Source organism: Rhinoraja longicauda, unplaced genomic scaffold, assembly GCF_053455715.1.
Source record: "Rhinoraja longicauda isolate Sanriku21f unplaced genomic scaffold, sRhiLon1.1 Scf000114, whole genome shotgun sequence".
Classification (NCBI taxonomy): domain Eukaryota; kingdom Metazoa; phylum Chordata; class Chondrichthyes; order Rajiformes; family Arhynchobatidae; genus Rhinoraja; species Rhinoraja longicauda.
The window spans coordinates 226,587-251,211 of NW_027601332.1; the positions used below are offsets into that span (position 1 = coordinate 226,587).

The following is a 24,625-nucleotide window of genomic DNA, read 5'->3' on the forward strand; positions in this document are numbered from 1 at the left end:
ATACATGGCAGATACCCAATGCTTGTGGCCTCAGTGGACTTCTCTTTGAAAATACTGTGGGTTTGTATCTGCGTCTTTTGACTGATGTTGTAATGAATCAGTGCTCTGTGGGGTAAAGCTAAGTGGGTACAAGTGTATGTCAATTCAGTTCAAGTTGATTAATGGTGACTTTAAATAGTTGATAAACTGCTACATGAATTTTAGCATTCACCTGCTAATATTTAAAAGGATGAAACAAGGATCTGTGCCTTTCTATTGTCTAAACTAATTGTAACAGTGCAGTTAATATGAAAATAATTTAGCCTGCATTTTTTCCTCACGATTTCATACATGGGCTAAAAGCAATTAACAACTTCTACGTCTTTTTCTCAAGCAGATTGATGCAACTCTTTGATTCTGGAAACTTTTGTTCTGGTTTGTGTGTTCAGTTTGCTGATTAATGGGGCATTCATTTTCAGGACTGGCCTTCACTTCTATCACGGAGGAAAGCCGTTCTTCAAAAGAAACTGGAGAATTCCTTAGCATTTTTACAACTGGACATACAAACTGTCCTTTCTGTTTGAAATGTTCCCTTGCATGGGTCAGATAATTTGACTGAACATTACTTTCTTTCTTGAAGTAAACTACATAGCAGGTTGGAATGAAATGGCAACATAAAATACTATAGATTGATGCTAATATCGCAACTGATTCAATTATTGAGGAATATTTGTTCTTTACCACTTGAAGATATACAATTCCAAAAGAAATCCACACAATTAAGTAAACAAGCATGCTAAATGTGATCAATCTTGCCTCGTTATACAGTCTGGGGGCCTTTCTTCCTCTGTAAGCAAGAATGAAGCAGATAAAAGCAAGGAAAGCAATGTATCCCAACATTATTCCAAATGCTTCAAGGGACCCTTCATCACATTGCATCAAAATAATTTGGGGATTGGGTCTCCGTTCCACAACCTTTGGAGGATTCAAAGATAACCACACTGTACAAATCACCACTTGAACTCCTGTGGTAAAAACTAGAATGGGGACTGGCTTATAAAAAAACTTGAGATGTTTACGGACAGTTGGATTAAAACTAAAAGCGAAGATGATCCTAAAAGATTTAATCAAAATGCAAGAAACACAAAGCGTAAAGCTGATGCCAAAAAGTGGTTGCCGGATATTACAAATGAGATTAGATGGCTCTCCAATAAACAATATAGAACTGACCAAACCAGCTACCAGTGATAACAGCATTATGGAACACATCCAACCTCCTGCAGCTTTCACAGCAGGTGTGCTCAGATGTTTTATAACCAATATGCTTACCACACACACAATAAGTTTTCCTAAAATGGCAAATATGATTAGCACAATAGAAAGGGGATTTCCCCATTGCAGATACTCCACAGTAGCATTTTGGCAAGTTGAACTTCCTGTATTGGACCATTGGTTTTCTGGGCAGTTCATACACTCGGTCGAATCTGCAGCAAGAAAGAAATATCATGTACACTGTGCACTGAATTTGTGAAACTGCATGATTTGAAATATTCTTGGTTCTTGGTTAAATGTAATTTGGTCATATTAAATGTAATTTCACGTGCTTGGCTACCAGCATGAAGTCTCATTCACTGTCAGTGCATCTTTGGAATTTGGCTAAATAATAAAATGCTTGACGTGCACTCCTTTCAGTCATGGCTTCTGCACAGGGAGCAAAAAATTGTAAAACTACTCACAACTAAATAAAGGCACAGAAGCAATTTACAGCTTACGATTATCGGTTCTGCAGTATAGTAGGAAGAGGCTGGTAATAGAAGTTTCAAACAGGGTTACATCATATAATGCTGTTGCTTTTTGACCCTGACCTTCGGGATAATGCACATCAGGCAAAGTTACCCTTTAGTCCACATAATTCTGAGGTATTAATCCAATGCCAATGATCACTTTTCCGTTATTGATATGTGTCAGAGGCATGGATTGTACTGAAATCAACCTCCCCATTGCTCTTTGTCATTGTGCTGCTAGCACAAAATAAGAATCTAAAACAGAACAAAACATCCTCAACCAATTGAATGATTTCTAATTTGCATTCACCACTAAAGAGAATATTATCTTGCATTTTCTATTATACTTCAAACACATATTTTTCTGTAATTTGCACACATCATGACCTAAATTTCACATCTATAAAACAGAACTACTGGGAGAGGGACTATTAAATATTTATACTAACTAGCAATTAATAACAGGCAGTCATCAAGTGCTATCAAGTGATATGAAGGAGGAATATCGATTAAAATATTTCAAAGGTTTTTGAAAATATTTTCAACCTTTCTTCTTACACTAATTCTAAAGTGACATTTTTGGTGCCAGAAATAGATTTTGTAGTATGATAAATTCCTAAAGTAACTTAATTAATCATAACTATTTCAGCAATATTACTCTTGGCATTTTATTAAAAACACTCATTGAGTTATTGAGGTTTTCAAACTTCACTGTGGACTGTTCAGCAATATAACAAGCAACTGTCTTCAGAGAGTTTCTGTGCTGTAAGTTTCAGAAATTATTTTATCATCGACAGCAAGAATTTCAAATGACAACCATGTCAGAATTGGTTACATACACAACAACCTTAATTTGTCCAAAGTCAATTTCAAAATTGAATTTACTTTATCTCAGAGACCACCTTATAAACTTCCTTTGCCAATTTTTCATCGGATTCTGCACCCTTTTCTAAATCCACAACCGTTTGAACCGATTAAAACATGAAAACCTTTTGCTCGCTGGAAAAGTGAGACCCTAAAGTATGCATGCTATAAAAGAAAGAAAATAATTAACTGCTTTCAAGACTGATATCCAAGCTTGGACCTCGGATTCAATAAAAATAATTTTGGTCCTGGTTTATAACTATTTGGAGACAATTATGAAGCAGCTTGTTAAAAGGCATCTGGTTCTAAATATAATTTGCAACCTTACAACCTGAATGTCCAATGATGTACCTAGTCCATAGTCTGCATATAACTTTATGACTTTAATAAATTATGTTGGATTTTCTTCCTACCATCCTGATACCTACCATTTTCTTTTGTGTAAGTTCCCGAAGTGCAGTTACTGCAATCGTAACAACAATTGTTTTCAGGTATAATTGTCTTTTTCTCTCCAGGTATGCAGGTTCTTGAGCAACGATAAGCTTCAGCCTATGAGAGACAAAAAGTGAAAATGCCTGAGTAACTAAAGGTTTTGCCTGTAACAGTACTCCTTGCAAGCTATTGCCTTAAGACATCTTTAGGAACAGTGGAGAAGAACAGTGAAAATATTTTTTAATGAAATAATTATGGGAGAATGGTGGTCGGTTTTTGCAAAATTCTCAGAGGAAATTCCTCAAACTGGATTTAAGTCACACTCATAAATATAATTCAAGCTTCTTTGCTTTGCCGATCAAGTAATTATGGGCAAGATTTTAAAAGGTCTGCAGAGTTGGCTATTCCACACCAGAATGGCCAATTGATGAAAAATTTATATATTACCTATTCCTGAAAAAAACAGCATTAAGATTATTAAATTGAGTTCCTGATGAACATAATCTATCAGAATTACAATTGGCTCATAAAATGTAGACACAAGGAACTGCAGATGCTGGTTTACAAAAAGGACACAAAATGCTGGAGTATAACTCTGCTGGTCAAGCACCATCTCCAGAATTGCTGCCTGATCCAATGGGTCACTTCAGCGCTTTGTGTCCTTAGAATCAGCTGGAGAGATCTTAAAGACTTGGTCAAATAATTCGGCCAAAGCCCTACAAGAAATTAAATTGAAGTACCAGATGCTGGAACTTATGAAGAAAATACAAAGGAAGCATGCAACCCAGGACACCATTAAAGTTTTAAATGGATTTCATATACAATGTTTTGGTTTAATTTCACTCAAATCATTCAATATGCCAGAATAGGGCGGCACGGTAGCGCAGCGGTAGAGTTGCTGCTTTACAGCGAATGCAGCGCCGGAGACTCAGGTTCGATCCTGACTACGGGTGCTGCACTGTAAGGAGTTTGTACGTTCTCCCCGTGACCTGCGTGGGTTTTCTCCGAGATCTTCGGTTTCCTCCCACACTCCAAAGACGTACAGGTATGTAGGTTAATTGGCTGGGTAAATGTAAAAATTGTCCCTAGTGGGTGTAGGATAGTGTTAATGTACGGGGATCGCTGGGCGGCACGGACTTGGAGGGCCGAAAAGGCCTGTTTCCGGCTGTATATATATGATGATGATGATGATACCAGTAGTTAAAACATTAGAATATACCAAGTGTATGAATCAAGTTATCTTGATGGTTAATATGTTTACTTGCTTAGTTTAATTAATCTTTCCCATTGGAAACTGACATCCTCTATCACTTGGTATGACAAAATGCTGGAGTAACTCAACGGGTCAGGCAGCATCTCTGGAGAGAAAGAATGGGTGACGTTTCGGGTCGAGACCCTTCTTCAGACTGATGTCAGGGGAGGGGGCAGGACAATGAAAGGATATAGGTGGAGACAGGAAGACAGTGGGAGAACTGGGAAGGGGGAGGAGAAGGGAGGAATAGAGGAGCTATCTAAAGTTAGAGAAGTCAATGTTCATACCGCTGGGCTGTAAGCTGCCCAAGCAAAATATGAGGTGCTGTTCCTCCAATTTGTGGTGGGCCTCACTATGACACTGGAGGAGGCCCATGACAGAAAGGTCAGACTGGGAGGGGGAGTTGAAGTGCTCAGCCACCGGGAGATCAGGTTGGTTAAGGCGGACTGAGCGAAGGTGTTGAGCGAAACGATCGCCGAGCCTGCGTTTGGTCTCGCCGATGTAGAGAAATTGACATCTGGAACAGCGGATACAATAGATGAGGTTGGAGGAGGTGCAGGTGAACCTCTGCCTCACCAGGAAAGAATGTTTGGGTCCTTGGATGGAGTTGAGGGGGGAGGTAAAGGGACAGGTGTTGCATCTCCTGCGGTTGCAGGAGAAAATGCCTGGGGAGGGGGTGGTTTGGGTAGGAAGGGACGAGTGGACCAGGGAGTTACGGAGGGAACGGTCTCTGTGGAAAGCAGGAAGGGGAGGAGATGGGAAGATGTGGCCAGTAGTGGGATCCCATTCGAGGTGACAGAAATGTTGGAGGATAATTTGTTGTATACGCTGGCTGATGGGGTGGAAGGTGAGAACAAGGGGGACTGTCCTTGTTACGAATGGGTGGAGGGGGACCAAGAGCGGAGCTGCGAGATATAGAGGAGGCCCTAGTGAGAGCCCCATTTATAATGGAAGAGGGGAAGCCCCGTTTCCTAAAGAATGAGGACATCTCTGATGCCTTAGTGTGAAACACCTCATCCTGGGCGCAGATGCGGCGTAGACGGAGGAATTCGGAGTAGGGGATAGACTTTTCAGGAGACAAGGTGGGAAGAAGTGTAATCCAGATAGCTGTGGGAGTCAGTTGGTTTGTAGCAGATGTTGGTCACTAGTCTGTCTCCTATGATGGAGATGGTGAGATCCAGAAACGGTAGGGAGATGTCGGAGATGGTCCAAGTATATTTAAGAGCTGGATGGAAATTAGTGATGAAATGTATGAAGTCAGTAAGTTCTGCATGGGTACAGGAGGTAGCACCAATGCAGTTGTCAATGTAGCGGGGGTAGAGTTCGGGGCCAGTGTACGTCTGGAACAGGGATTGTTCGACATACCTGACAAAGAGGCAGGCATAGCTAGGCCCCATGTGAGTGCCCATAGCTATGCTCACTTAATGCAATCTGGTTATACAATTGTGCTTGGATTTTTAGAAATATCCTTGCCTGCTGTTTTAGTTTTATTTTCCTCGTTGTTATCACAATATTTAATAATTTGAATTTTGCCTGTCATCCTTAAGAACAATGCAACAGATAACAAGATTTTTAATTCCAAATGATAGCTTTTTAATGTACAGTTAAAATATAGTAAATATATAACTTTTTGTAAAGTGCTTAAAATATTTTGAACCATTCACAACTCAACAATCTTCCTAAATTTTCACCTGAGTGTGAATTTGCAAATTACTGAAAGCTTAAAACCATTAAGAAGCTTTATACAATACAGAAGTACAGTTCTAATCCATATTATTTCGCAATATGTATTTAACATAAATTCTGCAGGGAAAAGGCATAAATTTAAATAAATACCTGGGCAATTTGGTTGAAATCAGCACTGATATTAATCAACTTTGTTGTCACATTGTAGTCACCAACTCTTACAAATCGTATAGAACCATTCATCAATTTCCAGTGTATGACGTCATAACCGCTTGAGTAATCTCCTGAACTGTCAAACTCAAATTGGCCATTTTCTGTCATAAACTTGACATTTTTCAATTCATTGATCAACTGTAAATGAAGCAATCGTCAATTATTTGAACTTGATATAGAAATGTTGAATACAGATTAGAAACATCATATTCCGGTTCTGGTAAATGCAAATTGCACAAGCTAAAGTGGGTCTTGGGTTAAGTAATGGATTCTTTTCAACAATGGATAGAATTTATATTAAGCAGGAAGAGTACTATTTGGCTTGGTTGTTCCTTACTTCCGTTAATATTCCAGTTTCTGGAAAGGAACTTCAACAGGATCTATGAGTTCTAGTTCTTCCAAAGTAGCAGCTCAGGAAAGCTGCTAACTTTGGAAAGCAGGGGTTCCCAGGAAGGAGTTTACTCATGCTTGTGGTGACAAAAACATATATTTCTTTAGGCAGGCATTATAGATCTTTTCATGGTTTTAAGTTTTTGCAAAGAAGGCAAAACTTCACTTCTTTCCAAGAAGAAGAGGATGGGAAGCTGCAAAAACCTTTACTAGTACCCCAGTTGTAAATCTCCAATTTTGGATAACTTTTTTTTCAGAAAATTACTAGTCAATAAAAAAGGACCAGATAGCTTAACACCGTGAACATTTCCAGCGAATCAGATAGGGCCACCGTGCCAAATGAACGTAATTGTATTTTTTGAAGAGGTGATTAAAGAATCTACTGGGGAATGTCTGTTGATGCTAATTATAAAGATTTTCAGAAGGGTTTTCATAAAATTTCTCAGTAACCCTAACCCTCCCTCTGTGTCACAGTGGCTCAAAGATGCAGTGTTTTTTCTTAAACTTGAGAAAATTAAATATACATTGAGGGGATGTACTGATAATTTTTTTCACAAATGGCAACATTTTTTGTCATACTTTACAGACTTGCAGGTTCTGCCGGACTAAGGGCTGGTTTGTTAAATTCTGTTATTTGTAGGTGCACTTTTCATTCTTAATTAGCCAGGGTGGGGTGGGCGGGATGGGTGAGGTGTGTGACTGATGGGATGTTTGGACTCTTGGAATTTTGCATTATTAGTATTTTTAATTATTTCTATTTCTTTTATGTTTCTGTATATTCTTGTACTTTTCTTTTGTGTATTATTTGAGTGCTTCTTATTACAATGTCTCTTTTTTACTTCGTGTTGATTCATTTAAAATGTACATCTGTACGTTCATTGCTATGTCATTTAACTCTGTCCTGAATAAAAATATTTTAAATTTTTTTTTTTTTTAATTCTCAGTATGAAGATTCAATGATACTTTATTGTCACATATACCCTGGTAGGGTGAAATATTTTATGTTAGCTAAAATGTTATGTTAAAATGTTAGCTAAAGTTAAAGCTGATGGAACTGATGGTATGTCTTCGAACTGGTTTGAAATCTGCTGAGCAGCAGGAAACAGAGGCGGGTTATTGGTCAGGTATCAGCAGATGGCAACTAATGGATTCGCGTAATGACCTAGCCATGGATCTTCATGATACCTATAACCATCAGCTGATGGGACAAGAAACCAAATCCAAGTTTGCCTGCAACAGAGATATATTCGCCATTGTGAATATTGCAGATGGAATCATATTCATAAAGTAAGTGAGCAGACAAATTTGTGGCAAATGGATTATAGAGAAGACACATGGGAGGCTTCGTTTGATCTCAAAATAATGACATAAATTATATTCTAATTTGATGCAGTGAGGGTTCAAAGGAAAATGTTCAAAAAAGTTGATGGAATGTTGGCCTTCAAATCTGGAAGACTTAAGTACGAGGTGGAGAGGTTATGCTGCCATCAATAAAAGCCTTAGAGTATGGCAAAATAGTTCTGAGGAGGATATAGAGTCACGAGGAATTGCAGATGCGAGTTTTACAAAAAAGGGCAAAAGGTGCAGGACTAAGTCAGCGGGTCAGGCAACATGTCTGGAAAACATGGATAGATGATGTCTGGAAACATCACATATCCATGTTCTCCAGAGATGCAGCCTGACCCGCTGACTTATTCCAGCACCTTGTGTCTTTTTCTAAGAAAGATATGTTGGCCTAGGAGAGAGTGCAATATTTAGTTTAATTTACTTTACTTTACTTTATTATAGTCACGTGTACCAAGGTGCAATGAAAAGGTTTCCAATCAAAGGAAAGACTGTACGTGACTACAATCAAGCCGCCCACAGTACACAAAAAAATATAAAGGGTACAACATTTAGTGCAAAGATATAACATTGAAGTCCGATAGAGTCCAATTAAAGATAGTTCAAAAGTCTCCACTGAGCTAGATGGGTGGTCAGAAATGCACTCTAGTTGATGAGAGGAATGCTCAGTTGCCTGACAACAGCTGGGAAGAAACTGTTCCTGAATCTGAAGGTTTGCATTTTCAAACTTCTGTACCTCGCGTCTGATGGGATTAGACTGGTCCTTGATTATGCTGGCAGCCTTGCCGAGGCAGAGTGAAGTGTAGTTTAAACTGAGGTTACATAAATTAGGGGTTTGTTCCATTTAAGTTAGCAGGTAATGGACAATTTGGCCAAAATTTGTCAAGATATTAAAACAGACCTTCTCTGCTAATTAGTGAGCCTTTGACTAGCAGGGGTTCACAACCTTTTTCATCCCGTTTACCCCTAGCAACTTTTTGAAAGTAAATTTACCCCCACTCTGTTTCGTTCAGTAATTTGAGCTTACACTTCTACCATAATAAAGCAACTGACAAAGGAAAAATTTAAAAATACTGTTTTTAACATTATTATTTTAAGTTCAAATAACAATAATGGTAGGTGAAATGTACCCCCTGGGGGTATATTTATCCCAGGTTGGGAACCCTTGGACGAGTGGGTATTGTTTAAACAATGAAACCAGCCCTTTTAGGAGTGAAAAAATACAATGCTGGAGTAACTCAAGTCAGACAGCATTTCTGGAGAAAATGGATAGGCAATGTTTCAGGTCAGACCCTTCTTCTAACTTGAAACTTCACTATACATGTCCTCCAGCAATGCTGCCTGACCTGCTGAGTTACTCCAGCACTTTGTATGCTTTTACTGCAGATCCCCATGTCAACCTTTAGGAGTGGTTGAGATACTCTACTCAGAGCAGTTAGGGCTTTTGAACTCACTGTCTGAATGGATGATGGAGGAAAAGACCCTCTCTACACTTTGGGTATGGACTGGACACCCCTCTGAACTGCAAGAGCATGGATATGGTGCTGGAGGGTGGGAGATAGGCTGGATAGTTCTATTTTGACTGGTACAGACAGAATGGGCTGAATGGGCCTAGAATCATGAATTTTCTCTGATTCCATGAGTCAAATAGATTGTACAAATCAAGTACAAACATGTAGTGGACTTCAGGGGTACGAGTATTTGAGGAAAGAAATTTGAAGACGAGGAAAAATAATTATAAACAATAGACAATAGGTGCAGGAGGAGGCCATTCGGCCCTTTGAGCCAGCACCGCCATTCAATGTGATCATGGCTGATCATTCTCAATCAGTACCCCGTTCCTGCCTTCTCCCCATACCCCCTGACTCCACTATCCTTAAGAGCTCTATCCAGCTCTCTCTTGAATGCATTCAGAGAATTGGCCTCCACTGCCTTCTGAGGCAGAGAATTCCACCTCTGGATTTCTGTGGATTATTTTAGAAACGGACCTGGCATCATGTTTGGTACAGACATTGTGGGCCGAAGGGGCTGCTCCTGTGCTGGACTGTTCTATGTTCTATGTCCTAATAGTAATGAAGCAGCAAATGTCTTAATGAAGTGAAATATGGAAGAGTAATCCCAGTTATGAAAGTCCTGGAACAATAACGCTGGAAGGTGAAGGTCTGGCGGCAAGGAAGTGCAGTAGTGTGTTAATGTTTTAGAGATGCCTGGCTATTACACAAAGAAACCTAATATCTTTACCTGCCATGGTGGAAAATCAAAATTTCTATTGCACGTTTGTTGAGTACAATTGAGTAGTCTCTGAAGGGCATTAACAATAGCATTGATTGTTAAGTATACACCATAGTTAAACGCGTTATTGGTCTTTCCAATTATCCTGTTATCTTCATGATTGTCATTTGACTGTGAACTTGTGTTACTACGTGCAATGCTTAAAAATTCTTTCATATAATCGTTGGCATTGTTCGGATGTGCCAGCAACTGTTTCAAGTGTTCATTAAAATTTGGAATAGTTCCACTTTTGAATGTAAAGCCCAAAATAGTTCCTACTTTTTCGATCTGCATCATGTTGGCAACCATTCCAGAATGGGACCAGGCTTCACTGGCAATCCAGGTTTTATTTACTTTTCTATCGATCAATAATGCAAACAGTTTGCTGATATCATTTGACCTAATAAATGCGACTATAACTTGTGCAGTTGAATTCTGAATTTTTTTTGCAGCTTCTGTGATCTTATTGTCCTGTTTGTCACCACTCACAGTAGGGATCAAAAAACGAAAATCAACACATATATTCTGATTCTGTGCATGTAGGATAAAACTGTTTAGTGCTGACTGCCCGTAATCATCTTCAGTTGCAATGACTGCAACCCAGTTCCAGTTGAAATGTACAATCAATTGGGCAATGGCCATTATTTGATACTTGTCACTAGGGACAGTCCGGAAAAATGATGCAAACTTTGTTTTGTCACTGAGTATTTCTGCCGATGCAGCGTAAGCTACCTGTCAAGAGTCAAGGAGAGAGCAATGTTAAAAGATAAAAACAATTTTTTATGTACTTGAAAATGTTGATAAATGCAATAGACAATAGACAATAGACAATAGACAATAGGTGCAGGAGTAGGCCATTCAATGTGATCATGGCTGATCATTCTCAATCAGTACCCCGTTCCCGCTTTCTCCCCATACCCCCTGACTCCGCTATCCTTAAGAGCTCTATCTAGCTCTCTCTTGAATGTATTCAGAGAATTGGCCTCCACTGCCCTCTGAGGCAGAGAATTCCACAGATTCACAACTCTCTGACTGAAAAAGTTTTTCCTCATCTCTGTTCTAAATGGCCTACCCCTTATTCTCAAACTGTGGCCCCTGGTTCTGGACTCCCCCAACATTGGGAACATGTTTCCTGCCTCTAATGTGTCCAACCCCTTAATAATCTTATATGTTTCGATAAGATCCCCTCTCATCCTTCTAAATTCCTGTGTATACAAGCATAGTCGCTCCAGTCTTTCAACATATGACAATCAAATCTTCTTTTAAGCAAATACCAATAATGTGAGGATATCAACATAAAAACAAAGACCTCCAGATGCCGGTTAATACACAAGAGGACACAAAGTGCTGGAGTAACTCAGTAGATCAGGCAGCATCTCAGGGGAACATGGACAGGAACGTTTCAGGCCGAGAGGAAATGAATCAACCCAAAACATAACCTGTCCATATTCTCCAGAGATGCTGCCAGCAGTTACTCCTGCACTTTGTGTCCAAATATATGAGTCAAGAGTCAAGAGTGTTTTATTGTCATATGTCCCAGATAGAACAATTAAATTCTTACTTCCTGCAGCACAACAGAATACATAAACAAAGTATACTGTAAACAATATGATAAACGAGAGAGAAAAAAAGTTCAGTGTGTATATACACATACTCACAAGTACACACACACACACACACACACACACACACACACACACACACACACACACACACACACACACACACACACACACACACAGACGCTACAAGGCCTTCCACGCCCGCACCTCCAGACTCAGGAACAGCTTCATTCCCAGGGCCATAGCTGCTATGAACCGGTCCTGCTGAGCCGGATGGTCACATCGCACAGTGAACCGGCACAGACCTATTTGAACTTTATACTGTTTTAAAACTGTTTCTAATTTTGTTTCACTGGGTTGTATAAATTTATACTGATTAGCTAATTAATTTATTGCATCGTATGGAAGGTGCATTCCCAATCTCGTTGTACCCCTGTACAATGACAATAAAGATGTATTGTATTGTATTGTATTGTATTGTATTGTGTGCGAGTGTGTACTTGTGAGTATGTGTATATACACACACTGAACTTTTTTATACCCAAAAAGCAATATTGTTTTATAATTACTGAGGAAAGAAATTAGGAGAAAAAAATAGTGCTATTTTATTCCTGGTTTAGTTATTTTGCTGACATTGAGTTCAATGCAAAAATGACATAGTAGTATTGGATATTTTCTATCAAGCCTTTCTCAGTCAGGTTATAGATCAGACTGATGTAAGTAGTTTCAACTTACCAACTTACAACAAACAAATCTTGTGGGCAATCTCCAATTTCAAATCATCCTACCCTTTAAAATTGTGAGAATACTGATTCAAATAAAATTGTAACAGAAAGCTGGAAAGCTATAAGATAGAAATAGTGCAGAAAAGATTTACAAGGATGTTACCATGACTTGCCAGCCTGAGCTATAGGGAGAGATTGGGCAAGCTAAAACTTTATTCCTTAGTGCACAAGAGACTAAGGGGTAATCTTACAGAGGTATATAAGATCATGATAGGAATAGACAGGATGCATCCACAGAGTCTTTTACCCAGATTAGGTGAATCAAAAACCAGAACCTTCTTGGCCATTGCTTCGATATGGCAGGTACAGGACAAATTGCTGGGGATATTTACTCCTAATAACGAAGCTTTCAACCATCTCTACTTTTGTGCCATCAATGTTTAGGATGGGTTTAGGAAAGTGAAATCATGCTTGACAAGTCTTTTTATGTGTTTTTGAAGTGGTCACCAACAGAATAGACAAGAGCATGCCAAATGATGCAGTGTAATTGGAATTTTCAGGCGGCTTTGATAAACGACTATTGACTATTGAGATTGTAACTTGAGGTAATATACTGGCATGGATTGGAGTTTTATTAATGGACAAAAAGCAGAATGGAAATAAATTCTTGGATTTGGTTGGGCTAGTCATAGCCAAACAGCATACGTATGATAGATTGAATGGCCTCTGCAGTAAATTTTCAATAGATGGAAGTATGATTCCCCTTTCAAGTTTGGTTTAGTTTTGTTTAGAGATACAGTGCAGTAACAGGCCTTTTTGCCCACCGAGTCTGCGCTGACCAGTGATCCCTGCACATTAGCACTGCCCTACATACACTTGGGACGATTTACGATTTTACCAAGCCTACAAACCTGTACATCTTTGGAGTGTTAGAGGAAACCGGAGCTCCCGGGGAAAACCCACGCAGGTCAGGGGAAGAACATACAAACTCCGTATAGACAAGCACCTGTAGTCAGGACCCAGATCTCTGGTGTTTTAAGGCAGCAACTGTAACGCTGCACTACACTGCCCACACTGACCTTAATTTGTCCATCTCTAGCTGGCACAGTCTTGTCAAACACTTTTCAAGCATAGCAAGGGGAGGAAATTAAATGCCACCCTTGCTCCCGATGACCATATCTCAAAAATGAATTACGATATCTCACAGGTGAGAAACAAATAACTACTTTCACTTATTAAAATCTAAACATACATACCTGTGGGATGAGGTAAAGGTTCAACAGTCTTGCAATCACAATTGTGATTTCTGAGAACAAACTCGCCACAACCACTTTTGCAGCAGGTACATAGTCTGTGTAATTGCAGTGAACTTCAATGCTATTTTCCGAGGAATTAAATTTTGAAAGGAATTTCATAGTGGCTTGTACTGCAGCGACGACATCAGTGCAGCTGTCATGAATTTCATATCCTAATTTGATGCCTGGTAGCATGGAAGAATTGTTTATTTGCTGGATAACGTGTACCATAGCCTGGGCCATGATGAAATGGTTAAATCGAAATCTAGGAAGATTATAAAAACACAACGATTTTACCCTTATTTTGAATGCATTTTGTCAAATATTTTCTCCACATTTTATGAACGAATCGTTAAGTTTAACAGTTTTTATATTCCATCTTGTGTGATTGTTAGACAGTTTTTTTTCATCTTTAAGTACTAACGGTAGGAATTATTTGTTTGCTCAGGAACCTCTTCTGAAGGGTGGTGAATCTCTGGAATTCTCTGTCCCTGAAGAATAGGGAGGCTGGTTCATTGGGGATATTTAAAGAGAAAGTAGAACATCTATTGAAGGAACAGGAAATTAAGGGCTATGGGGAATTGGCACAAATGATGAATGGAGGGTTGGGTAGATCTGCCATGATCATATTAAATAGTGGGGCAGGCATGAGGGGCCTTGTGGTCAATTCCTGCCTCAGTTTTCTTATGTTCTTATGTATTCATTGGGAAATATGTATTTGTATCTGTTATTTCTATTGAATGACCTAAATGTGGTGGGATTAGTGCAGAACCAAGATAACATTGTGCTTGCTAATCTAGCAACATATTTATATAGTGCCTTTAATATGACAAATTATTCTGAGTGACTTCAAAGCTATCAAACAAAAATGCTACTGTAGGCAGTATTAAGGAAGCTGACCAAAAGCTTGGTTAAAGAGATTGATTTGAACAGAAGAAATAGCGATTGCGAAAGATTATTTACCCCTTTGTGCCTGCTTCACCATTCATTAAGATCATGGACAATCCTTTATCTCAGTACCACTTTCTCTTGGCCTGTCTATATCTCCTTGAAATGTTTCTGCATCCTCCTTATAGATAATACTGCAGTATCATATTACACTTGATCCACGTACACAAATCATTGATATAGTGTGTGAACAGCTAGGAACTCTGTACCAAGACATTCAGTACCCTACTATTTACAATCTGTTTATTTCTTCTCTGTGTTTTCAATCCATTAACTCATCCACAATCCATATTGGTATACTACCAACAATACTGTGCACCCTGATTTTGTTTAGACAATAGACAATAGACAATAGACAATAGGTGCAGGAGTAGGCCATTCAGCCCTTCGAGCCAGCACCGCCATTCAATGCGATCATGGCTGATCACTCTCAATCAGTACCCCGTTCCTGCCTTCTCCCCATACCCCCTCACTCCGCTATCCTTAAGAGCTCTATCCAGCTCTCTCTTGAAAGCATCCAACGAACTGGCCTCCACTGCCTTCTGAGGCAGAGAATTCCACACCTTCACCACCCTCTGACTGAAAAAGTTCTTCCTCATCTCCGTTCTAAATGGCCTACCCCTTATTCTCAAACTGTGGCCCCTTGTTCTGGACTCTCCCAACATTGGGAACATGTTATCTGCCTCTAATGTGTCCAATCCCCTAATTATCTTATATGTTTCAATAAGATCCCCCCTCATCCTTCTAAATTCCAGTGTATACAAGCCCAATCGCTCCAGCCTTTCAACATACGACAGTCCCGCCATTCCGGGAATTAATCTAGTGAACCTACGCTGCACGCCCTCCATAGCAAGAATATCCTTCCTCAAATTTGGAGACCAAAACTGCACACAGTACTCCAGGTGCGGTCTCACCAGGGCCCGGTACAACTGTAGAAGGACCTCTTTGCTCCTATACTCAACTCCTCTTGTTACGAAGGCCAACATTCCATTGGCTTTCTTCACTGCCTGCTGAACCTGCATGCTTCCTTTCATTGACTGATGCACTAGGACACCCAGATCTCGTTGAACTCCCCCTCCTCCTAACTTGACACCATTCAGATAATAATCTGCCTTTCTATTCTTACTTCCAAAGTGAATAACCTCACACTTATCTACATTAAACTGCATCTGCCATGTATCCGCCCACTCACACAACCTGTCCAGGTCACCCTGCAGCCTTATTGCATCTTCCTCACAATTCACACTACCCCCCAACTTAGTATCATCTGCAAATTTGCTAATGGTACTTTTAATCCCTTCGTCTAAGTCATTAATGTATATCGTAAATAGCTGGGGTCCCAGCACCGAACCTTGCGGTACCCCACTGGTCACTGCCTGCCATTCCGAAAGGGACCCATTTATCCCCACTCTTTGCTTTCTGTCTGTTAACCAATTTTCTATCCATGTCAGTACCCTACCCCCAATACCATGTGCCCTAATTTTGCCCACTAATCTCCTATGTGGGACCTTGTCGAAGGCTTTCTGAAAGTCGAGGTACACCACATCCACTGACTCTCCCTTGTCAATTTTCCTAGTTACATCCTCAAAAAATTCCAGTAGATTTGTCAAGCATGATTTCCCCTTCGTAAATCCATGCTGACTCGGAACGATCCCGTTACTGCTATCCAAATGCTCAGCAATTTCGTCTTTTATAATTGACTCCAGCATTTTCCCCACCACTGATGTCAGACTAACTGGTCTATAATTACCCGTTTTCTCTCTCCCTCCTTTCTTAAAAAGTGGGATAACATTTGCTATTCTCCAATCCACAGGAACTGATCCTGAATCTATAGAACATTGAAAAATGATCTCCAATGCTTCCACTATTTCTAGAGCCACCTCCTTAAGTACTCTGGGATGCAGACCATCAGGCCCTGGGGATTTATCAGCCTTCAGTCCCATCAGTCTACCCAAAACCATTTCCTGCCTAATGTGGATTTCCTTCAGTTCCTCCATCACCCTAGGTTCTCCAGCCCCTAGAACATTTGGGAGATTGTGTGTATCTTCCTCAGTGAAGACAGATCCAAAGTAACGGTTTAACTCGTCTGCCATTTCTTTGTTCCCCATAATAAATTCCCCTGCTTCTGTCTTCAAGGGACCCACATTTGCCTTGACTATTTTTTTCCTCTTCACGTACCTAAAAAAACTTTTGCTATCCTCCTTTATATTATTGGCTAGTTTACCCTCGTACCTCATCTTTTCTCCTCGTATTGCCTTTTTAGTTAACTTTTGTTGCTCTTTAAAAGAGTCCCAATCCTCTGTCTTCCCACTCTTCTTTGCTATGTTATACTTCCTCTCCTTAATTTTTATGCTGTCCCTGACTTCCCTTGTCAGCCACAGGTGTCTCTTACTCCCCTTAGAGTCTTTCCACCTCTTTGGAATAAATTGATCCTGCAACCTCTGCATTATTCCCAGGAATACCTGCCATTGCTGTTCTACCGTCTTCCCTGCTAGGGCCTCCTTCCAATCAATTTTGGCCAGCTCCCGCCTCATGCCTCTGTAATCCCCTTTGCTATACTGTAATACCGACACTTCCGATTTTCCCTTCTGCCTTTCCATTTGCAGAGTAAAACTTATCATGTTGTGATCACTGCCTCCTAATGGCTCTTTTACCTCTAGTCCCCTTATCAGATCAGGATCATTACACAACACTAAATCCAGAATTGCCTTCTCCCTGGTAGGCTCCAGTACAAGCTGTTCTAAGAATCCATCTCGAAGGCACTCTACAAACTCTCTTTCCTGGGGTCCATTTCCAACCTGATTTTCCCAGTCTACCTGCATGTTGAAATCTCCCATAACCACCGTAGCATTACATTTTTGACACGCCAATTTTATCTCCTGATTTAACTTGCACCCTAAATCGAGGCTACTGTTTGGGGGCCTATAGATAACTCCCATTAGGGTCTTTTTACCCTTACAATTTCTCATTTCTATCCATACTGATTCAACATCTCCTGATTCTATGTCACCCCTTGCAAGGGAATGAATATCATTCCTTACCATCAGAGCAACCCCACCCCCTCTGCCCACCTGTCTGTCTTTTCTATACGTTGTGTACCCCTGAATATTCAGTTCCCAGCCCTGGTCCTCTTGTAGCCATGTCTCAGTGATCCCTACAACATCATACTTGCCCATGACTAACTGAGCCTCAAGCTCATCCACTTTATTTTTTATACTACGCGCATTTAAGCACAACACTTTAACTTCTGTATTTACCTCCCCTCTCACATCGTTCACAATTGGCCCTGCCCTTAATTTCTTTTCCGCTCTAGAACTTCTGTTCCCATTCTTCCGAGAGTCTTTTGCAATATCTCCTGTATTCCCTTTTACCTCATCTTCATATTCACAATTTGTTAACCCCTCCCCCCCACTACTTAGTTTAAAGCCACAGGTGTCACACTAGCAAACCTGCCTGCCAGAATGTTTGTCCCCCTGCTGTTAAGATGCAACCCGTCCCTTTTGTACAAGTCACCCCTAGCCCAGAAGAGATCCCAGTGGTCCAGAAATCTAAATCCCTGCTCTCTGCACCAGTCCCTCAGCCATAAATTCATACCCTCTATCTCTCTGTTCCTGGCCTCACCAGCACGAGGTACCGGTAGCAGTCCAGAGATAACTACCTTCGACGTCCTACTTCTCAGCGTTTTTCCCAACTCTCTAAACTCCCGCTGTAGCACCTCCTTCCTCTTCCGCCCGACGTCATTCGTGCCCACGTGCACAACGACTTCAGGTTGATCGCCTTCCCTCGCTAGGATTTTCTGAAGCCGGTCTGTGATGTGTTGAACCCTGGCACCAGGGAGGCAACAGACCATCCTCAAGTCCCTCCTGCTGCCACAGAATCTTCTGTCCGTCCCTCGGACTATGGAGTCACCGACCACTACGGCTCTTCCAGACTTCGGTCTCCCCTGTCGTGTATCCTTGCCAACAGGTCCGCCACTCGGACTGGAAACGTCTTCTGCCCCGACAGTTCCCAAGAGGGTATACCTATTTGCAATAGGCACAGCCACTGGGGTCTCCTGTAGTCCACGTCCACTCCCCCCGGAAACAGTCTCCCACCTTCGCTCGACCTGGACCCTTGGCGTGACAGCCTCACAATAGGTCCTGTCGAGGAAACTCTCGCATTCCCGGATGGCCCTGAGGTCATCCAACTGCCTCTCCAACTCCACCACACGTCCCTTCAGGAGCTGCACCTGGACACAGTTCTTGCAGGTGTAGCTCCCAGAAGCTCCCGCGACGTCCCTGTCTTCCCACATCCTGCAGGAAACACACCGCACCAACTTTTCCGCCATCACCTTGTGCCTATAACCAGCTCTGGCTTAAAACAATGGTATCCTCCTCACCTCAGCCTCCTCGCCGAAGACTCGCACTTTTCTCACTGGGCACTTCCCTCACTGGGCGCTGCACCTGAACAGGGCTGCACCCTTTTGTGAGCCTTGCTTATATCACCAATTTAAATTGCCTGATTGTCCAATTTACCTGACTTCCCACTTAAACTGCCTGTTGAACTGTGATTAGCACTTACTTTACTGCTCAGCCAACGGGCGTCCTTGCTCTGCTCCCGGACTTTTCAAATTGCCTACTACTTCCTTTTGGCGCTCTTTTTAAACTGCCTGTTGAACTGTGATTAGCACTTACTTTACTGCTCAGCCAACGGGCGTCCTTGCTCTGCTCCCGGACTTTTCAAATTGCCTACTACTTCCTTTTGGCGCTCTTTTTAAACTGCCTGTTGAACTGTGATTAGCACTTACTTTACTGCTCAGCCAACGGGCGTCCTTGCTCTGCTCCCGGACTTTTCAAATTGCCTACTACTTCCTTTTGGCGCTCTTTTTAAACTGCCTGTTGAACTGTGATTAGCACTTACTTTACTGCTCAGCCAACGGGCGTCCTTGCTCTGCTCCCGGACTTTAATTATCTCTTGTGTAGCACCTTATTGAATGCCAAATGCAAAATCAACTGATTTATTCATATTTATTCTGATAGTTATAACTTTAAAATAGTCAAATTAATTTGCCAAATCTGATTTCATTTTCATAAATCCAGGTTGACTCCGTTGAATTTTATTATTATTTTCTAAATGCTGCCTCCCAATCTGTTGGACATCATCTAGAATCCATGGAATTTTAAAATATGTCAAGTAATGCATCACTAGTTCCATAGCCATTTCCTTCAAAACCCTCACTGATCCTGCAGGGTTATTGTCTTTCACTGTCATTCATTCTCCAATAATAATGTTTATTGCTAACTTCCTTCAGCTATTTATTCACTCACATCTCATAAATGAGATATAAGACAAGTAAAGACAAAACATTTTTGAGTACTTTATAATGTTTTTATTTCTCAACGTAATTTTCCCCGTTTCATTCTGTAAGGGCCCACCCATAGCTGGTTTATAACCCTGTTGGCTGGTTTATAACAAAAAATGTTTATATACCTATTTAACCTCTTATAGTTGTTTCTTTTGTGTTCGTACTTCCACATTCTACTTTCTCTTTCATTGACGGTCCCTCTTATTCAGAAATTTTCTTTGGCATCAAGCTTTTTTTGGCATTGCAAGCTCTCGAGTTTGATCTCCCTTTTTTTGAGCCAGAGCTATTCCCTGCTGGGCTTCATGCCTGAAGGGTTTTTTTTTATATTACTTGAAAGCTATGTAAACTGCTACACACCTAAAAATTGCTGAGATCCCTGGTCTCTTGTTCGTCTGCCACCTTGTCCCAAAGTTCATTTTTCTGCCTTAGTACCACTTCCTCTTTAAAGACACCCGTTAAAATCTCATTATTTGACCAAGCATTCCATCATCAGATCTAAAACCTCCCTATATTACACAACATTACATTTTGTTTGGGATTGTACCTGAAAAGCTTCTTAGGATGTTTTATATTAAGAATAATATATAAATGTAAATGGTTGTTATGGATTCCATGTGCTTCAAAAATGTAAGGCGCACTCCTTTTAGAACAGTTGCATTACACAGTTTGTTTAAGAAAGGAATTGCAAATGCAAAATATAAATAGGTGGTTTCTGATGCGCTCATCGAAAGCATGTACAAACCATGTACAAAATGATGAGAGGAATAGATCAGGTAATGGGAATAGATCGGGTAGACGCACAGAGCCCAGAGTAGGGGAATTAAGAACAAGAGGACATAGTTTTAAGGTGAGGGAGGAAATATTTAATAGGAACCTGAGGGGTAACATTTTTCACATGGGTGATGGGTGTATGGAACGACCTGCCAGAGGAAGTAGTTGAGAAACATTTTTCTTGAGAAGCATCACAACGTTCAAGAACCATTTAGGCAGGTACATGGATAGAAGAGGTTTAGAGGGATATGGGTCAAATGCATGCAGGTAGGACTATTGTAGGTAGAACATGTTAGTCCGTGAGGGCACATTGGGCCAAAGGGACTGTTTCCACGCCATATGACGCTATGATTATGACTCTATTACTCAATGAACCCAATATGTACAGGGATGGGAGAGGTTGCAGGTTCATTTGTTATAGTCGAGAGAATCTGGCTATACTCCACTGGCTGGTCAACATTCTGGGGCATTGTAAAGTTCTGACAGACAACATCAAAATGCCTTTCTTACTTAGTTCCTTTAAAACATCTTTAAGATAATTGAAACTAACCCCTCTTAAAAATACAATAACAAAAATCAAAGGGAAAGCTAGTGTAGATTGATGCACACTTACTCCGAGCAGCTTAATGTTCCTGGTTGTGTTCGGTTTACTAACTCCACTTTTCCATGGATTGGAAAGATCCCACCAATGATGATGTCTCCTGGAGCACTGATTACTACAGGCTGATGAGAGTTATCACAGAGTCTGATTGCACATAAAACTGAGAGCCAACAAATAAAGATGAGTATTGTAAGTGTGGAAATCATGTTTAACAACTCAGCAGGTAGATTCGGAGTTTAGATGAGGCACATTTGTACTCGCAGCTGAATACATCGTGATGTAACACGACCCATTTTTGGGAGGAGCTACTCTTGTATTAAATTTCCTACTGTAAAATTATTTTCACATATGAAATTAGCTGTGTTTTTCATAGTATTTGTCTGGCTATTATAATGTTTGGAATATCCCAAGACCATAGTAGGTGCATGGAAATAGCGTTTTTTTCCCTTTATTGTTTATTTTAAATGAATCTGTTGAAATATGAGAGGGAAATTTAACACAACACTTTGAACAGATGTAGAATATTAGCTCTAAAAATCTTTCTAGCTTTTAAGGAAGTCAGGCAAAACTTTTTTTTTGTCAATTGCAATTTTGATTGATTTGAAAATGCTTTCACCAGACAGAGTGACATGTTATGTGTGAGCATCAAACAAAAATATGAATTTCAAACTGATGGTATTACTTAAAATATCCTCTGGCAGTTATGATTTCACGTTTTGGTTTATTCACAAATATTGCAATTGGTATTTGTTTATTATTGTCAAGTGTACCGAGATACAGTGAAACATTATTTTGTGTGCTATGCAATAAACATACCATGCATGAGTACAATCAGGACATATACATGTACAACATAGACACAAAATGCTGGAGTAACTCGGCGGGACAGGCAGCACCTCTGGATAGAAGGAATGGGTGATGTTTCGGGTCGAGACCTTTCCTCAAAATTCTTGTAAAATAAGCCATATGTCAGAATATATACTTAATAACAGAAGTTGGATCAAAAGAAAACAATTCACAGTTAAATAATGAATACATTATGCTAAAAGGAAAACAAAATCCTTTACAATTTAAAGAAACATTGCTGAGACATATCTTTTTTTTAAATGTCAATCACATAAAATTTCCCTCGAATAATATTTTGCATGAAAATATTATTTCATGAAAATATTAACTGAACAGTTGCGTTCAGTCTCAGATCATCTCTAGGGAAAGGCATGAAATAGAATAAATCTCAAAGAAAGCAAACTTTCAAAGATGTAGGAATTAATGTTGAGCCAAGCAAACTGTTGTCATTCCCCTGAGAGTCTTCACAACATGCACTGGAACTGAAGTCAACTGAGGCCCTCTGCTGGCCGAGATTTGAAAACTCCAGTGACTGAAATAAAAAGGACACAAAGTGCTGAAGTAACTCAACGGGTCAAGCAGCATCTGTGGAGAACATGAATAGGTGACGGTTCGGGTCAGGACCCAAAATGTCACCTATCCATGTTTTCCAAAGATGCAGTCCGCCCCGTTGAGTTACTCCAGCACTTTATGTCCTTTTGTGTAAACCAGCAGTTCTTTTATTTCTATAAACTGAAATAAAAACAAGGAATACAGAGGACACCAGCAAGTCAGGCACTATCTGTGGAGAGAAAGAAATGAAAGTTAATGTTTAATCAGAGACCTTTTTACAACTTCAAAAAAGTCAGAAATAAAACAAGTTTCAAGTTTTGGTGAAATGTTGAAGCGGCTGAGAGAAGGGAAAGGGAATGTCTATTCAGAAGATATCTGAAGAGATCAATTACATAAGTGCAATGCAGACTGAAAGAGGGCAGTAAAAGTGACTGTTAACGAGATGCAAGTAGCAAAGGATAAATGATATTTGAAATAACAAAAGAAGAAAGACAAACCAAAGTGAATGCTGGAAACATGAGATGGAAGGTAGGGATGACATTCAATTTTGAACCCAAAGTAGCTTTGAGTTCTTCCACCAACTATATCTTTGTGTTCTTTGTGTTTTGGAGTCTTTACCCGAGTCAATGAACCTTTTTTCCCGTGTTCAGCATTCCCTGTCCACATTTGGCCTCTAATCCCTCCTGGATCAATCATCACAAACTGCCTATTTAACTATCCTAATTATTTCTCTGCCCTTTCTTACTCTAACCTATTCCCTCTCCCCTCTTACCCTCACCACTAAACCTGCAGCATTCCTCCAATACACCAGTCATTACTATGGTGCTGCTCCCTGGTCTCCCAATGACTCTGAAAGTTTCACCATCTTTGCTGCCAATTCCACCCTGTTCTCACTTTCATATGACAGATATTTAAGTTTTCCTTTCATTGAACATAGAACAGGAATATGTCCCTTGACCCACCATGTCGGTGCTAAACACGATGCCAAGTTAAATCAATCTCATCTGCCTACATGTGATCCATATTCCATGCACATCCATGTCACTATCTAAACGCCTCTTAAATGTCACTATAATCTCTGTTGCTATCACCACCCCTGGCAGCTGTTCCAGACAACCATCATTCTCGGTGTACAACCTTGGCCTGCTCCTTTCCCTTCCTCTGACCTTTTTTTTTCCCTTTCTCAACTTTGCCATCACAATCGCAGGAGACAGGAGACATTAGCGAGGCCAAAATCCATTTCATGGCCGGTACTCCCATAGCAATTGAGACACAAAACTTATTTTGTGCAAGGACTCTGTTAATTCCTTCCAATTTCTTTGTCTCCAGTGTATCTATCATGACGGTTTATATTACATCACTGCTTTCAATTTGGCTTCTCCTGCTTCACATTGTGGTTTCTGTTGTAGCATAGATGACTGGACACGACGACTGGACTCTCGAGTATGTTTGTTCAATTTTCCAAGTACACTCTCCCTCTTTCCAATCAGAACAAATTTAGGATTTCCCCTCTCAATTCAATCCCTCTGCACCACCACCAACCAACTTCCAAATTAACAACACACATGCAACATACACGTGGTCATGCCCAAATAAATTTTTGTGTGTGATGTTGGTACTCAATTGTTTAATAATCAATTTTACACTTCCATAAAGAATGTGCATTCAAAAAATACATTTCTAGAACTTTCCTCTTTGGTGAAGGAGTCTAAAGCAAGCAATCCAAGTACCAATTTAAATTTCTGTCCTGTATGACAATGTTAGGA

At 40.3% G+C, this 24,625-nt stretch overlaps 1 protein-coding gene across 1 annotated transcript; it reads right to left on the bottom strand.

The window, feature by feature from the left end:
• Nucleotides 1-345: 345 nt before the first annotated feature.
• On the bottom strand, nt 346-21,667 carry LOC144590069 (G-protein coupled receptor family C group 6 member A-like). The gene is made up of 6 exons (XM_078394937.1): nt 21,474-21,667; nt 13,755-14,062; nt 10,186-10,943; nt 6,148-6,348; nt 3,056-3,176; nt 346-1,463 (listed from the first exon to the last, which is right to left on the bottom strand). Exons 1-6 carry the CDS (start codon nt 21,665-21,667, stop codon nt 346-348), a joined length of 2,700 nt encoding a protein of 899 aa, XP_078251063.1.
• Between the last annotated feature and the right edge of the window lie 2,958 nt (nt 21,668-24,625).

Coding starts and splice junctions, on each gene's coding strand:
- LOC144590069 (XM_078394937.1), bottom strand. CDS start 21,667: ATGATTTCCACACTTACAATACTCATCTTTATTTGTTGGCTCTCAGTT. Junction 6,349..10,185: donor TTGATTTTCCACCATGGCAG/GTAAAGATATTA, acceptor CTTCATTTACAG/TTGATCAATGAATTGAAAAA. Junction 1,464..3,055: donor AACTTACACAAAAGAAAATG/GTAGGTATCAGG, acceptor TTCTTGCTGCAG/ATTCGACCGAGTGTATGAAC.